This window comes from Ambystoma mexicanum, chromosome 7q (assembly GCF_040938575.1).
Source record: "Ambystoma mexicanum isolate Mex_15411 chromosome 7q, UKY_AmexF1_1, whole genome shotgun sequence".
Taxonomy (NCBI): Eukaryota; Metazoa; Chordata; class Amphibia; order Caudata; family Ambystomatidae; genus Ambystoma; species Ambystoma mexicanum.
The window spans coordinates 755354092-755372082 of NC_090941.1; the positions used below are offsets into that span (position 1 = coordinate 755354092).

The window sequence follows — 17991 nt, forward strand, 5'->3', positions numbered from 1 at the left end:
TAGGGAGAAATGGCATATAGCGGCACTTCTTTGTACAACGGGAACGCCCACCTTTAAGGCGTGTATAAATACAGCAGGGCATGCGCACATTAGCAAGTACCTTCAAGTACTGCTTGGCCGCTGGACTCTGTTCTTCCTTTTTGGATAAAGACTCTTTCTCATAAGGACTTGCTATAAACTGCATTGCCCATCACGCACAGCTTTGTGCAACGGGAACGCCCACCTTTAAGGCGTGTATAGATACAGCAAGCACCGTAGCAAGTACCTTCAAGTACTGCTTGGCCGCTTAGCCGGGAAGCTGCGGTGCTGCGGCAGAGAACTATAACCTTTAATACTTGCAAAAATTTTAATGCTATCCTTTATTTGATTCCATCACGTTGGGCTAATTTTATGTAACACTCATGCTCTCGCAACCACCTGTGAGCAATTAGTCAAGTGAAAATCACACTCCTGCACGGGTAGCAGAACACTGGAGTCTGGTTGTCTCTCATGCGTACTTATACACTTAAGTCTAACATGCCTGAGATACCTGAGCTCCCATTAACCCCCAGGAGTAATCCCTCCAAATCTGCTGGAAAACCAAAACGCATGGCCATTCGCAAAAACATAACACTTACGCCTGTGCCAAAAACTCCTTTTTCCAATCAAGATATACGTACTTTCTGTGCTTTACTGATCAAGTTTCCGCCCCGACTCTGAGAACGGATGAACCTTGCAGCTCCAATACAGAAAATCTACAACAGCTGCAAAGTAAGGAACAGGTTCCCGCTCCTGATTCTAGGAGGACAGAGGAGAAATCACTCAGCTCCACTACACAAAATCCACAACAGCCGCAGAGTAAAGAACAGGCATCCGCCTCTGCTGCTTTGGGAATGGAGGGATTTCCCGAATCTAATCTAGAAAATATACAATACCCGCAAGACAAGGAACAAGATCTAGCCCCCGACTCTTTCCGACCGGGGAGTCCCCTTAACCTCAACATAGAAAATACACACCAGCCACAAAGCAAGGAACAAACTTTCTCAGACAATACTATATTACAAACAGTAAAATCCCCTTGCCTGAATCAAAATCGATGGTACAGCTATCTTTTGTAGCTGAAGAAGTGGAGAACAATGAAGTTTTTCCAACCGTATCAATACGGGCAAGTATTGCGAACCTGAATTCATCGCAAGTGTCAATATCACCTGACTATTGAGCTTCTTGCTCAATGGATTCCAGCGCATCGCTTGTGGCTTCCTTTATCCCACCGACTCCAAGACGTTGACTTACTACAGAACCTTCAGGTATATCCACTAATAATGGTCTACTCGAAATCACTCTAATAGCAGTAAATACAACTATTAGAAGTCTCCATAGGATGTTCGAATCACTCGAACAAAAAATTAATCACCAATCTGTGCAAATTGAAGAAATCGCTACTTGGATAAAGTTGCATTCTCATGGGATGAGCTCGCAGGATGCCAACAGAGACCAAAATACAAGCACAAGAGACATACATCCACAGACAGTACCAACAGACTTTACATCGGCAGTACCCACCTTTTCTCAAATAATACGTTCTGTGGAAAGCCCTATTCCTGCTAACACTGAGCCTAATATCTTCATGGTTTAGCGTGGATAAACTGCCATCCAGCCCGCAATCATCGCCGGTGGTGGAAACTTATGATGTCTTCAGTAAACGAGCCCGTCAAATGAATCACCCGAGACATCTTATCTCGAAACCACGTCTAATAGCCAGGCGTATAGCGAAGGCGAAACCATGACTCCCAACGATTGATCTCACTCAAAAACCTACACCTGAAATTACTCAAGCGATTGCTAATAAACAATTGGTGGACACAACAACTCAAACTTATGCACTGTCAAGTGAAACGCAATTGACAAGTGTACTTACTGTGGCACCGATTCAAACGCCAACTGGAAGTCACTCACCGCTTGACCACTCACCGTTGAATGCCTTGATGGCGCTCTCGGAAGAAACGGGAAACTCAGTCCGGCACAACTGCACCGCTAAGGAATGTCACGACAAATGAAAACCTAAGTGCTCCATCACAGCCGAGAGCCTCACCAAAAAAAGCAACAAACCGAACTTACATCACTGAACGCTCGGATCAAATTAAAGCAGCAGTTGATGAATATTTATCTCAACGCCTAAACAACTGTAATATGGCTAGCATCATGAAGGAAGCAAATTTGGAAAATCACCAAAATATACAACGAACAGCACAATTTCCAACTTTGAATTATGAGGCACAAGCAGTACAGCAAAATATACAACGAGAAGTAGAACCTCCGACTACGAGCTACGAAGCACAAAATCACAAAACAGTGAGCTTCAAAAAACAAGTTCAAATAATGAATGAGACACATGAGAGACAATCAAAAAAAGACACAAAAAGAACAACTTCCGAGATTACCACACATTAATATTTAAATGTCCAAATGCACCGTATGCAAAATATGATGTATGCAGATCGAGTGTTCTAAAGTTCTTTGGTGAATTGTATGAACTGGAAGACATCACACCATCAGATATCAATCAGGTGGAATTTTTGAGCGACAGTAATCTCTCAATTGTGTGGTTATGGATAAAATCTGGCCTGGTGTTAAATACCTTATGGCGAGCAAAGATGGCACCGTTTGAAATGGGCTTTTTACTAGCCCAAGATCCTGAAAGAACCTATAATAGCAATCACGACCAAAAAGCATCTCAAAAACAAGTCCAACAGGATAAACAGCCACAACCGGAGTGTCAATGCCCCTTTTGCAAATTACCTCCGAAGACATAACCATTACCGACTACAATCAAACAAGATGTTTCATTAGCCTCCTAGAATTCAAGAGGCCATAGGCATTTACAAAGCGAAGAACAAAATTGCATAAATTATTTTGTAATTGTAGCCCTCCAAGAAACCTGGATGATGGGGGGGCCCCGATATGGGATGGTCTTGCTGTAGTACACATACCAGCAGTCGCCTCAATAAAGGGACGGCCGACATCGGGCCTATTAGTTGTGGTCAAACTCAGCACGGGCTTTAAACTACAGGCATGGGCTTCTCCAAACAGCTTCATGCAATTAGTTAAAATTTCAAGAAACCAGGTTGACATTGCCCTAATTAATTTATACAGATATCCAGCTGCAATTTCTGATAATATCTTTCACAAAGACCTGTCTGGCCTCCTGGAGAGGATAAGTAAAACACCAAACATCACTACCACGATAATCACAGGCAACTTCAATTTGCACAACATGACAGCAAACATGAAGAATAATTTTCAAGAAACCATCAGGGGTCAAAATTTCATGAAAGATTGGAATCTACATATCGCAAACGACTCTCTTCCAGGAGATATACCATCCCAACCAACGTGGCAGAGAGGCGTGTCTGAAAGTGCTATCGACTATTTATTTCTGTCTGAAGACCTACTCATGAAAGCATCCAAATTTGAAATCCTGAAACAATCGTTGTGCGATCACAATATCTTACTCCTAACTTGTCCTTGGACAGATACTCCATCTCAACATCGACATTGGATGACTCCAAACTTAATAATTAACAATACCAGGATACGTTTTAGATGGAATCAAGATAAACTAAAGTTATTAGAAGGGGCTTTACAAACACAAAAATCACTTCCTGGATTCAAATCATATTTAGAAACTCTGCTTATGTTCAAAGAAATACATCACATACATGCTAGTCAGCCAAAAAAACACAAGCATGTATATGACAGTAAGCTGCACCAAGTGAAGACCGAACACAGAAGAGCTCTAAGATCGACTCGAACATTGCCCCCGGACGAAAAACAACGAGCCATAAGGAACATCAAATGTAAACATAAAAACTGGATACGTGCGTACAAAAGTTCCATGTTCCAAGGTGACAGTGAAAACTTCATGTCATTAATTCATACAAAAAATACAACGCAAATATGGTCATTACCTAATGATACAGTAGGCCACAGACAAGTGGACGCACAATTAAATGGTGACTCGGAAATAGAATGGATAAATCATTTTACAAAATTATACCAAGATGTAAAATTTGACCAATATCAATATTCGATACAAACCAAGGCATCATGGAACCTTGAATGCTCCATTGACATCATTGAAGAACTAATAAACAAATCATCATCATCACGAGCTGCAGGTCGGGATGGACTAACAAACTACATGATGAAAGAACATCCAAGATCTTTGGCTACAATTCTAAACAATATGTTTCATCAAATCCTATGCAGAAAAGCCTTACTTGCCTCGTGGTGTACATCGCTCATAGTCCCCATCTTCAAAAAGGTGATCGAGGAGCTCCAGCCAACTATTTCAATCGTGCTCCTGGACACACCAGGCAAAATATTCTGCCGACTAGTGATGAGGGACTTTAATCGTTGGACTCTTGAAACACAACAGCGAGACCCGAATCAGAAGGGATTTGTGCCTGGTATGGGGACATCCATAAATTTGATCACTTTGAATGCCTTAAAAAAACAAGCGCATTATACTAAAACATCCATGTATTTTGCGTTCATCGACCTCCAAGCCGCATTCGACTCTGTCTCTAGAGTCAAACTAATAAGCTTATTGAAGCCAAATGTCCTTCTAGTCTAACTGATATCATTTATCTTTTACATTCTGATGTACGAATCAGACTCTCAATAATGGGTCTATTGTCCGCCTCCATTAGAACTGCCCGAGGGCTAAAGCAAGGCTGTATACTTGCATCAGCCCTATTCAATTTTTTCATTCAAAACATCAAAAAGATCTTCAAAGAGGTAGAATCCGACTGTCCAAAATCGAATAATGTGGCTATACAAGCCCTTTGGTATGCCGATGACCTCGTACCTATATCAAAAACCCCAAGTGGGCTGCAAAAGCTCCTGAAAGCCCTAACCGAATATATTGATCATAACAAACTTACAATAAAATTAAAGATGTCAGTTTAAAAATTGTACAAAATTATACATATTTAGGTCTGGCTTTTGATGATATTCCAACTGCCCATACGCAGAATATCATCGTTTTAAGTAAGGTGACCCCCAGCCATATCACAAACCAGGCTAATTTTGTACAAATTTGGCAAGTTTTCCATCTTTCCTGCCATCCAATATTCGACACAAAATCACGCCTACACTCTTGTATGGCCTTGAAACTGGAACTTTCATCGAAAACTTCTTCTTTGAAATACTAGAAGGTAAGTTCTGGCGACAAATACGAAGAGTCCCTTTATGTACCCCAGGCCCCTGGTTAATATATGAGCTGGGTCTCGCATCCTTGCATGCTAGATATCATTGGCAATTATGTGCTCTGTTCCGAAAATGTTTAACGTACGACAAGAATAACACTCTGTTGACAATAGTGGCAAACTACATGTTCCATTCTAACCATTGTTTCATACAAGAATGGATAAATAATGTTATAGTAATTTTGGCCACAGCAGATGTTTCATTAGAAACTTTGATCAACAATCCTGATCTTGCCAAAAAAAGAATCTTTATGCAAGTTTGGATAGCCACGTGCACAACCTGTCTTACCTACAAACATTTCAACTCACAAGCTTATCAGGATAAAAAAATTGGAGCAACAGAGAGCACTGTGTAAAGCACCAAACCCAAAAATATGCACAGCAATTCTACGTCTGCGTCTGAACCTTTGGCCGACGAGGGACATACTAGCACAGCGCAAGCAACTTCGTCAAGAGGATAATTATTGCCGATTTTGTAATAACCTGTGTGTCAAAGAAAAGCTCGAACATCTTGTAATGAAATGTAGTGTATTGTGTAAACTGAGAGAAGTGTACTTTGCAAAACACATGATTGATATGACGTATGTACTACCGGAACATAGATGGTCAAAGATACTAACCACACAAAATATGAGTTTATATATAGCCACTACTAGTTTTCTCAATGCTTTAGATCTAGAAGGGCCGATTAGCATATTAACCTCATAGGATGCAATATCAATAAGTGCTAAGTATGCTCCATGTAACTGGTAATAACAACCTCTGGTGATAATGCCCTGTTGAGAAGCAAAACCTATGGCCAAAGTCATAACTTTGAAATAAGCAGTGCAATGTTGAAACTATGCCATGTATAAGGTTGAAAAATTTGAACAAACGATCGGTTGATTTTATTGTAATCTTTTCCTTTTTTACAGTTTACAATTTCTAATTTTACTTTTTCTTATTTTCCTTGTCTTTTTCTATTTTGTTATATGCCTTCTTATGCGTTGCTTATGTATCTATGTATTTATTCTCTCAAAACTTTTAATGTTCTTTTGGCTATTATATGCACTTTTAAACACATTTTGTATAAATTGAAAAGTTGAGCAATCGGATAAATCAATAAAAAAATAAAAAAACCTAGTAATGATTACTTTTGGGCTTTTCCTTGTTCCCCACACTTCAGCGCTCTATAGGCCAGCAGAGACCTATTGGTGCGAATAAAATGATTTTTTAGAGAGTAAAGAAATAATTCTGATTCTCAGTCGGGGATATTTGTTGTTTTGAGGCGTACAAATATATTTAATCTCTAAAACGATATTCTTTTTGTGATTCATTCCTCATTGCACCTATTAATTCATCTACATTTAAAGATTCAGTTTTCCATTATGGTTCAGATTCAGATGAGACAATAATAATAGACGAGCCTCTTCCTTTCACACTGCTCTGCAGGTGACACTGTTTATGAACATATCGATGAGGCTGCATGATTGAAATCAGGATGGCGAGGTAGACGCCTATATGTCATCAAGTTTCCCGTTTATTCTTGATAATATCATTTTCCATTTCTTTTTGTTGTTGAGGGTATTTGCAGGTTTTTAGAGAGTCATAGTGGCCTCTTAGCCGCTTACCATTTGGGTTGTCTGTATCCTAGGACAGGCAGGAAAAAGTGAGAACTGTGATGACTGAACTAGTTCAATACATTGTCTAATTGAAACTCCTTAATTCTAAAACATTACTTATCTTCATCCATGCTAAATATGTAGCATGATAGCATGATAGCATGAGGTTCTATTAAAAACCCAGCAAAATGTTCTTATCCTTTTAAAATGTCTTAAAAAAACAAGCTGTTGTGCATTCATGTCAACGCAAACTCTAAGAACTGCACTTGCTCTTGCTAAAATGACTGCATATTTGAAAACGTTCTCAGAGTTCAGAGGTTTGTCTGCTCAGAATGTATTTTTATCTTTATTTCTGCTTGTGTAGCTCCTGGACTGTGTTGGAATCCCAGTATTGATGGCCCTATCATGGTTTCTTCTGCAATCAAGATATAGACTCATTCATTTTGCAGCTGTTGCAGTCTGTCTGGGGGGTGTTGGAACAATGGTCGGCGCTGATGTCTTATCGGGAAGGGAACAGGGAACAGGTATGTGCTTATGTGTTGTTTGCTGGAAATGGCAAATGCATTATTCATAACAGATTGTAATTTGCACCTGACATATGTATGGATGCAATGCATTTGAGGTAAGTGGTATCTCTCAGGTGTTAAGGGATTTCATAGTTTTTACTTTGATCTCCTTAAAAGGTATGAATTTATGTAACTGTGCACTTTTTCATTTTTTTTTACTGTTTTTTGGTTCAATAATATGTAAAGGAAAATAGATGTATTAAAGACAAGACAAAAAAAGGACAATAAATATATAAGGTACAAGTATCAAATTCATTAACTAATCAATACAAATTCCTTGAATCACAATGTCAAAACCCCATCATAACATAGTGACCAATTTCATAAAATTCATTTCTATTTACATTTTGTCATCAAGTAAGGTACATACATGCTTAATAACTTTTACCACCACTAAGATCAAGGAGATCTCTTTTCCATTCATAACACAATGCAATATGTATCATTTTCGAAACATGTAATGTACATATTTTCTAAAAGCCAGCCTTTGTGTGTCTCTGGTAACTTTTCACATTCCGTAAATAAGCGTTTCCTTGTTTCAATCGAGCTCTATTGCACAATCTGCAGCCTCTCATATCAACTTAGATCCCCCTTATTGGGCCTTGAACCTCTAAAGTGCATAGAAAATTGAACCTAAAACGTAAAAATATAGTTCTATATTCCTTATGAGGACATTTTGCTAAATATTTGGAGGAATGCAGCCCGAGGTGCCGAATGAATAAAAAAGTTGTGCAAGGTGTGGGATCAGTATGGCGGAAAAGGTTTTGTAAAAGGAGAGCGGGTAGCCGTCAGGGCCCGGGGCCTTATTACTGGGAAGTGACGTTATGACAGCCCGCAACTCATCTTCCGTAATGGCCCGTCCCAGGTCCTCCCCGATTTCCCTAGAGGGACACGTTCGGGTCAAGGGTCTCAAGAAGTCTTTCTGATGCTGGGTGACCGGGCTCTGAGACGTTTACAAGGCTTCATAGAATCTGGCTAGTCGCTCCCTAATCTCCTCCGTTCAGTTGAGTCGCTCCCCCCTTTCATCCTTCAAAGCCAAGATCGTATTTTGTTCCCTGCTGCCCCTCAGGAGGCACGCTAGAAGCGAGTCCGCCTTATTGGCCTTTGCGTAAAATTTCTGCCTGACCTTTAACATAGCTCCCTCCGCCTTCTTGGTCCTCTGGATCCTCAATTGCCCCTCTGGCAACCTATACTCTCTAAACGCTTTCCCTGTGAGGACCTCCTTCAGCCTCACCCTTGCTTCCTCCACCTCCCCTTCCAGCTGGACCTCCAAGAGCCTCAGTTGTTTATTCCTCTCTGCCTTCAGGGCGATGAGTTCTCCCCTGTGTGGCCTTGAATGCGTCCCACCTTGTGCTGAGATTTATATCCGTACCGTTATTTCTTTTGAAGAAAGCTTTAATGTTATTGCCTATCTCCTCCCCAATCACCTGGTCCCTCAGGAGTTCCCCAGGAAAATGCCAATTCCAAACCCCTGGCCTTCGCCTACCCAACTGCATTTTCATCTGCACAACCCTGTGATCAGCAATTCCCATGGGGCCAGTCTACCCTTCCCACCAGACTCGCCGAGACCCAGTTATAATAAATTCTAGATTGGGTTCTGTGCACATCTGAAAGAAAATTGTAACCCTCTTCCTCTCCTCTCCCCTCCCCTCCCCCCAACTCCCTCCACACATCCCTCAAACCTGCCCCCATAAACCGCTCCCTCAGCTGTGGGGAGGCTACGCCCCCTCCCCTCCGCCTGCGTGCTGTGTCCGATCCAACCGCTTGTTCCAGGCCAAATTAAGGTCTCCCATCAGGATGACTTGCCCCCTCGCAAACCCTTCCAATTCGCCCAGAGTTTCCCTCGAGAACTTGTCCTGTCTCACATTTGGGCCATAAACCGAAGCTATAGTGTAAGTAGCACCCCCGTGTTCCCCCCTAACCATGGTGAACCTCCCATTTTTGTCCCTCAGGATATCTTTGATACTAAAGTCCATACCTCTTTCAAATGCCAGTGCCACCCCACCTTTCTTAGTGGGACCTGACGCAAAAAGGATCTGTGGGAAACCCTTCAGACACAGGCGGCCCTGGTCTTTATGCATCAGATGGGTCTCCTGCAGGGCCAAAACATCCGGCTCGTGCGTTCGAGTGAATTTTTCTAGTTTGGCCCGCTTAAGGGGAGAGTTTAGCTCCCTCACGTTATGAGTTAGCCACCTTAAACCGAAATATTATGCCCCGCTCCTGCAAGCTGCCTTACCGACTCCCCTCCCCTACTCCCTGATACACCCAAAAGTTCTTTGTTGAGCGCTATAGCAACCCTCTTGTCCCTTTCCCCACCCCTCCCATGCCCCCTTGCCCAGAACCCCCAACTTTGGGCTAGTCCGCGCCCAACCCCCCTCCCTCCAACCCCCACCCCCAGACAGTCCTGTCCTTGCTTGTTCCAACATGTTTCTACTCCTCCTCCCCAGGCTCCTCTCACAGCCCATGCGTCCACCACCCCCACATACCACCAAGGTTCTGGTCAGTTAGGTCACCCGTCCCCTTCCTTATTATAACCTCCCTCCCCTTTTAACCCCCCCCCCGGCGGGGCCCCGCAATGCACTCTCCACTTGCCCCGCTCCCCCACAGTTGCCCATTCTCATAAATTGAAACTGGTCTTGAAATGTTTGAGCCAGAGATTCTCTCAGGGCCTCCATTTCACCCCTGAAATCTTGCCTCGTCATCCGCGCCACCACCTCATCCGCCTCAGAGCCCCTTCGCCCCTTTGAATGGCCACTGCCAGTTTTGTTAGTGTCCTTGTTCGCCATTGCGGACCAGAGTGTGGAAAGTGTTCCCTGAGGCTCTCTATTGGAGTAGCTGGCCTTTCCCGATTTCCCCCTAGACCTGGAAGACATCTATGTCGGGCCTGGGTTGCAGCCCTTGCCGTATTTGGGTCGGCGCCCCAAGTCTCTCGTTGCCGCTTAAAAAGGCCATGACCCCCCTCACCTCCATGCCCAACCGGGACCCCTGCTCCCGGGGGGGAGATCACTCCTCAGCCCTGAAGCTACCTCCACGGGGGGCGTTCCTTCTTCTTCAGATCTGTGAGCCAGACTCCTAATGCTTTGTCACCTGCACCGCCTCCCCTTCTAAGGGTCTCCCCAGATGCCCGGCCCTTCTGGCACAGTCATTCCTTCAAATGGGCTGCCTCCAGTGGATACTCGACCAGCGCACGGTTATACTGAACGGTCAGCACTCTATGGGCAATCTTGCCTCAAGTCCCTGCTTGCTGCCTGCCAGTGGGTAGTGTTGACTGGCTCCCGCCTCCTGCAGCGAAAATCCTTCCTTGCTCCCTTCTCCCAGCACAAGGCAATTCAGGCCAGATCAGTTCCTCTGACTTCCCACTTGGTGTGTCCCCTTGCGTAGTTCCTCTGTTGGGAGGGAGAGAACCCAGAAGGGCAGTGCCTCCCCCCCAGTCGCCGCCAACAACTCTAAGTGCGCCTTCCGGGTGGTGCCCTCCTGGTATTACGCCACGGGGGAGCCCCACGCCTCGGGGTCTTCGCTCCTCGCTTCCGCTGGAGGCCCTCAGCTCTCTCCTCACTCCTGGCCCGGCATCAGTCCTTTTTTTTGTTCAGCCGGACAACATCCCAAGCTGGTTCCCTTCTCACCTGTGGTGCCCAGCACTGTTCCGTCTGCGGATCAATTGGTCTTCAATATTCAGAAACAGCATGACCTGGCCCGGAGTACCCTTACGGAGACACGAGAGCGCATGAAGGAGCAGGCTGATAAGGGCCGAACCACAGAGCCCGATTTCCAGGTGGGCGATCTGGTTTGGTTGTCTTCCAAGAACCTGCCTGTTCGCAATTTACCCACTAAGTTGGCACCCCGGTTCTATGGGCCTTTCAGGATTGCCAAACGTTTCAGTGGCTTTTCGATTAGTGCTGCCCCTCACTTGGAGAATACACCATGTATTTCATGTCTCCCTTTTGAAGCCCTATGTTAAGGATGTCTCTGGTCCACGACCCTCCTCTGTTCTGGTACAGGGGGTTCCTGAGTTTGAGGTTCAGGAGATCTGTGATTCACAGATTCGTCGGGGTGTACTCCAATTCTTTATCGATTGGAAGGGTTATCATGCTTGTGATCGCACTTGGGAGCCGCGCTGTAATGTGCACGCTCCCCGGTTTATCCGTGAATTCTTTCTTCGTTTTCCCTGGAAACCTGGGGCCCGGGTCTTTCTGGGAGGGGGCATAGTGTCACGCCGCCTCTCCTGGGGTCTCCTTACCCGCTACGGCGCTCCCCGTCCTGGAGATTGTATCCCCGCCTTCGGGGTCCGGGGCTGTCCTGGGTCTCGGGCGCTTCCGGGTCTCCTGTGCGCGCTGCTTTGCGAATGCGCGGGCGTCCGCTCTCCGCTATCCGCGCATGCGCGGTGCGCAGGATGCTCGATTCGGGGAGATCTGCGGCTCAAGCCTCGTTGTGGGTTATCCAATGCCTGGGAGGCGGCACGGCTTGCGTTGCAAGCCTCCCAGGTGCTGGTGGGTCTATTTAAGGAGCCCTGATCCTTTTCCAAACCACGTATCAACGCGGTTTGTACGGATCGTGTCTTCGCTGCCCTTGTGTTGCCTTCCAGTTTTCCTGTTGTCTTCCTCCTGCCCTTGTTCTGCCTGGGGCACCCCTGCCTCCTTACCTGTTCTGCCTCGCTCCCTCCTTCCTGCTTCCATTCTGATTCTGAGTTCCCGTTGGCCCTCCTTGGTTCTGGTCCCTGTCATTCCTTTCCTGCCTGCCTGGCTCAGTCCTTCCTGATTCCATCTGGTTCAGAGTTCCCACTGCTCCTTCTGGTTCTCGTAGCTCTCCTCGCCTGCCAGCCTACTCCTCTTGCTGCCTAGTCGTCGCTCCTGGAGGAACTGTTCTGCTTCTGGACTCCTGATCTTCATCAGCATCCGTCGGGATCACACTGCCTCCCGTGGACCTTGAACCTTCTACCCAGAGGCTCCCCGTCAGTGCTTGCACTGTCCTGACACCACGCAAATCAGGGGTGAGTCAACCCGTGGCGTTGGGAGCCGGTTCACCTCCAATCCGGTTCCATTCGGGCTGGTGTTGGGCTGGTTCCCCACGCCATCAGTCACGTCTCCACGAATCATCTGACAGCCTGGCCTCATCACCAAGGAACCCAACCGGACGAACGGGTATGCAGCGTTCTCGTGACGCTATTTACAACACAGAACCCTTACCCAAATAATACAAAATTAGGGCTGTTTATACCAATGAAGAAAATCAATGAAAACACAAAGAAGTATGTCTTGTGGAACTGCAAGAATTTTGGAATTCAATGCCCTTCTTAGTGCGTTAAGGGTGTCCATGCAAAAATGTTAATTTCGTCTTCCAAATTTCTTATTGCGTCTATAGGCAAACATAGATTCTTAGCCTTCTTATTGTAGTGTGAGTAATTTAGTCTGCCCTTTAGTCCACAGATTAAGCACATGTTAGTTTTTCGCCAGTATTTGATTCACCTTATAATATTCTGACTTTTTAGAGTTGAGAAGTCTTACTTGCAGTGTTAAATTCATCTCTGTAGGTTGCTGTTTTCCTCTGCTGGTAGTCCGTTGATTATTGGAATTGATCAAGTCTTAATGTGGGATTAGCATACGCTAGATTTCTAATAGTTGGCATTTCATAGTCTGTGCTCAGATAATTTCACCTTCAGCACAATTTATGGCAGAGCAAGGAATCAAACAGTGTCTGCTTCAGACCAGGAGGTGGGAAAGTAGGGATGGGAAACTGGTTAAGTGAAAATGTCTTCCATCCTGCCTTTTAACAGGGAGATATGTCAGTAAGATAACTATTATTGATTTAGATCTCTACTTGCCTATCTGTCTGATCTATCTATCTATCTATCTATCTATCTATCTATCTATCTATCTATCTATCTATCTATTTTTACCTGTATTAAGCGCACAAAACCCTGAGACATCAAGGCACTGTTACAACCTGTTTCACTTACATAGGGAAGAAAGGTCAGGTGAACGGATCAGGCAAAGCAGACAACCAGGTTTTCAAGGCCTTTCTGAATGCCCAATACGATTGTTCCTCCCTCTGATACGGTGGGAGTGCGTTCCAAAGACAGGTGGCAACAGTGGGGAAGCTGGCGCCACCACCTTTTGTCTCGCTTTGATTTGGGCAGGACAAGTCTATGTGCATAAGCCCTCCTGGTAGGTCTGATGGACTGAGCTTTCACTAAGCTTTTAGACAGTTAGGGGGGAGCAGCGTTGGAAAGTTATCAGTGTGTGATTGTGAGTGTTTAATATAAAATGGTTAGGTATGTTTCCGTACTCAGCTGGGGCAATTTCTCAAGTGTTCGGTTTCCCTCTGCTATCCAAATGGCAAATTGAACCCACTTCAACAGCTACCATTTAAACAAACAGAATGAGCACAGTTCTATGCAGTCAACTTCACTTTCACCCTCACCTTCCACTATCGCAAACATTCGGAAGTTACTTCTTTCCACCCCTACTTCCCTTCACACAGGACACGGCTGTTCCAGTGTCAATTACCGGCTCAATGTTTCTGTCTCTAGAGAGCAAAACGCTGTAGGACGAAGGCCTCCTCACAAGCTAAATCTGAAAGTAGGTACTGTAATTATGCTACTACGCAATCTATTGCCATCACTGGGACTCTGCAATGGAACAAGGTTGACAGTTACATGTCTACAAAGACACAGCATAGAGGGCCGTGTGATTGATGGAACTTGGATACTGTTCTTATACTGCACATACCTCTCATTCCACCTGATAAGTTTAGCCTTTTCAATGACCCTTAATAAGCCACAGGGACCTACGCCCCCTTCCTGGAAGCGATTTGTGGTATTCGGATATTTAAGAAGGGGGACAGAAGTGACCTTATGAATTACCGACCAATATTGACCTTTAAGAAATGCTAGAACTGTATATGTAACGAGAACAGCTGGTGATCATATATTGCTCCATAGACCTGTAAAGAATTCAGTTTTGTGGGTGTGAACCAGTTGTAGATGCACATGCTCTTCATAATGTACCATTTAGCGTTTAGTTGTGCATATATTGCTTTGATGATTCAAAGTTTTGTACCATGTGTTGGCATGAGTGGACCAGTAAAAAGTCTCCTTATATGATGCGTATGTAATTCCCACAATGCTCCTCAAGTCAACGCTATGTTGAGATTTTTTTTTTTCACCATTTCAGTCATGGGGTGGTGTTGCAGGCAAGACAAACATAAAAATGTAACCACTTCGGAACATGGCAGCAACTCAGCATCGAAACGCAGACCGGCTTCAAATAAAAAAAATGTGGCTACGGACTTGTCAGTTTTACAAAATTTATGTAATTATTTTTGTACATTTGATTTTTTTCCTGTGTTTAATATCTGAGGCCCGTGGGCAACACACCTTTTAAATTTTGTACTTGTTTGAACCAAAGGTTCTTTTGGATAGACAAGCAATGACTGTGTAACTTCCATCGAGTCAGTGTACTAGGAGACTGTTCAAGTAGAATCCTAAAAAAAGGACCAGGTATTAAAGTTAACCGTTTGCATTATCTCACTGGTCCTAGACAAGGTACCTCATACAGGGCTCATCAGACGCAAGCTTCCTCAGACACTCAGAGTATAACAAATATTATTGGGTCTGCGCCTCTTCAACCTGCTGATTGTTTCAAAATATTAGTCATGAATTGATCCCCACTTCACTCTGGTAGGCTCTGCACCCCCTTCAAGCTGCTCAACTTTTCTTTAACATACTGCAGGGACGTCATGTAGGGGTCACCAGAGGTCGCAAATACGACCTCTGAGGTCTCCCTTGTGACCTCTAAACCCATCGCCCCCCAAGCCCCCCCCCCGCCCCCCCCCCCCCCCCCCCCCGCCGATTATTTTATTTTTTTTTGTAATGCAAGCTCCTGGGCTGTGGCCAGCGCCATCAGGGACGTCATTTCACCAAAATGCCAGGGGTAGCGGAAATGACATCACACGACCCTTGACCTCTAATGACATCATTGGTGTGGGGTCAAATGACATTACTTCCTAAGTGATATCACGGGAAGTGATGGAACATGACCTTTCACCCCTTGACAAAACAGGAAGTGGCAACACATAGCATTGTTCCTAAGTACATTACAAAAAATATGGTTACCACATCACTATAATGTGATATGTTTCATACAAGAATGGATCGCCATACGTATAGTTAAGATGAGTGTGTATAGGCCCATATTACCAAATTACTGTGAATGCAAGCAGACGCCCATGGCCAAATGATAATGAGTTATTATATAGCACTTAGGCTTAACCCCGCTATATAGAACAAATATATATACAATATCACCTAACCTGTGTTACACATTTTTCGACCTCAGAAGGATGAAAGGCTATGTTGAGGGGTTCAAGAACAGACTAAATCAACAACGGTTTTCTAAACCCCCTGAATACCAACAGAGGGGCACATTGTAAAATAATTGAGTGTTAAATCCACAACTGTTGGACCTATTATTGTGATATAAACAAAACATCACTTCTCTTTATTCTTTTTATCCCTTGTGAATATGATGATTGTATGAATGAGCTGTGAATGAATTGTTTATGGAGGGATGCATTGTGGTTGGTTTGTGGAGCAAAATTATACATATTGTATATATTTTTGTATGACCATGTATTTGTACAATAAACAGAAATCTACTATGATTTAAATAATAGTTAGCTGTCATCTCTGGGGTAGTTGGCCCAATTTCTTTAATGTACTGTGGTAGGGACAGGCCAGGGAGATGGTCTGATTTGGGGATTCGGCAGTAGGGGCCTAGGATTGCCAGACCCTTTGGGGCCAAAGCAAAGAACAATGACTTTGGCACTGAAACATGCCACAAACCTTTGGCCCTTGAAGCCATGGCCTCAGAGGAAATTAACAATCCCATTTACTAAACATGGTACCAAAACCATAGACGCTGACACATCCACTTTGAAAATATATGGCACTGAATGACATTTTTAAATCAGTTGTTGATACTTGAGTTGACAATTAGTCTTTTAACAATGCAAATGCACATACATATAGACATGAACACAAGAAGTGAATAAGGAAATTGTGAAACGGGATTTGCCAATAAGACTTTGATACCTAGAAAGACAGAAGACTCCATGGGAACATAAGAAAGAAAAGCCATCTGTGATGAGGTCAGTGAATTGACCTTGTCAAGAGGAGATAGCAACCCCACTGAGCCTTGGGTGGGATACCTTCAATGGAGAAATCCACAGCCAATCCTACTCCAGAGAGGGACGGTGGCTATTGGGCAGGACCCATTTCCCTTCCCCTCCCCAAGTGCTAATCTCTATATGTGCAGTACTAATTTGCATTACCCCATGCCTCTAAAGCACAATGCTTGCCAAGTTTTCTATTACCTTTTCAGAAATACCAAGAAACCTCAGCCTTTGGAGAAGGCACCCACAGAACAGTGACCCACACATACCAGATCCCAGCAAGAAAGAGAATCCGCAGAAAGAAAGCATGAGCTCTGTTACACCTGCAATGAGCCATACACGAGTAGCGTGCAAACATCGCCGTAACATGGGGAGCAACGGACCGAGGAGTCGGAGCTCCTACATGGCCATCATGGACGCTGCCCACTGCACACCAGCCTGAGTATGCCTGACAGTGAGACCAGGCGTCCGCCTTACAGCACCAGAGACGATCAAAAAAAACTATACATACCTTAAGGGGATAGCAGCCGCAGTCCCCTAACTCTAACTAGGACACTGTGCAGTCCGGGGTGCCATTATTGCAACATGGCGGCCAGGCACAAGCAAAGGTGCTATGCTTAATCCGGTCTTTAAAGATTTCAGTGATGCAGATCCCTCACAGGTGAGGACGTCTGGGCCAGATTGGCCAGGGCCAGATGAACCACTGGAGGGGCACAAACAGGAAGTTGTGGGTTCGTGTAAGATCAGAGGAGGCAGTCCAAGAGACCAGCAGGAGGAGGGATGGTGGAGTGTGGAGTAGATTTTTGGATCAGGTGAGGTATTGGTTAGTGAGTGCATGTGGTACTGTGTTGCGATAGTGCATGAAAGACTAACGAGTGTGGTGAGGAGTAGGAGTGTAGGAAGTAAATGTGAGCGTGAAAAAGGTGTGTCTGAGAAGGTGGGGCGGTGTTGTAGTATGGTGAAGGAGGAGAGTAGTGGTTAGGAGGAGGAGAATTGTAGTCTGCTGGGGGGAGGAGTAACATCACACAGTGGAGGCAGATAGTAAAAAGAGCATGAGACATAAGGAGGACAGCTGAGAGAGGAGTCGGGAGTAGGGTTGGAGCTAGGTGAGGTTGGAAGCAGGAGATTAGAAAAGGGTCAGGAAACAGCAGGAGAGATAGAGAGAGGAGTGTGTGGGCATGGCAGGAAGAAGACCAAATCGGGCTGAGTGATTGAACAGCACATTCCAGTCTCTCTTCTAGTCCACTAACCCATTGGTAATGTAAGGTGGGTTTGGTAAGTCCTTGGAGGGAGTCTAGTCTAGCTGGTTAGCCTTTTCTATCTAGACATTAGTGTCATGCATATACAACGCTTACCGCTCTGGGGCGGCAGTGTCCCGCTCCATCCCATGAGAGACATGGGAGATGA

General features: G+C 44.6%; 1 protein-coding gene across 3 annotated transcripts in view; it reads left to right on the plus strand.

The window, feature by feature from the left end:
- SLC35F2 (solute carrier family 35 member F2) overlaps nucleotides 1-17991 on the plus strand; it is a 1151438-nt gene that overhangs the window by 684321 nt on the left and 449126 nt on the right. For all 3 annotated transcript variants that reach the window (XM_069640625.1, XM_069640624.1, XM_069640623.1), the window contains exon 4: nucleotides 7215-7374. In XM_069640625.1, the coding sequence (XP_069496726.1) occupies nucleotides 7215-7374 (160 nt within the window). The remainder of the gene's footprint in view (nucleotides 1-7214; nucleotides 7375-17991) is intronic.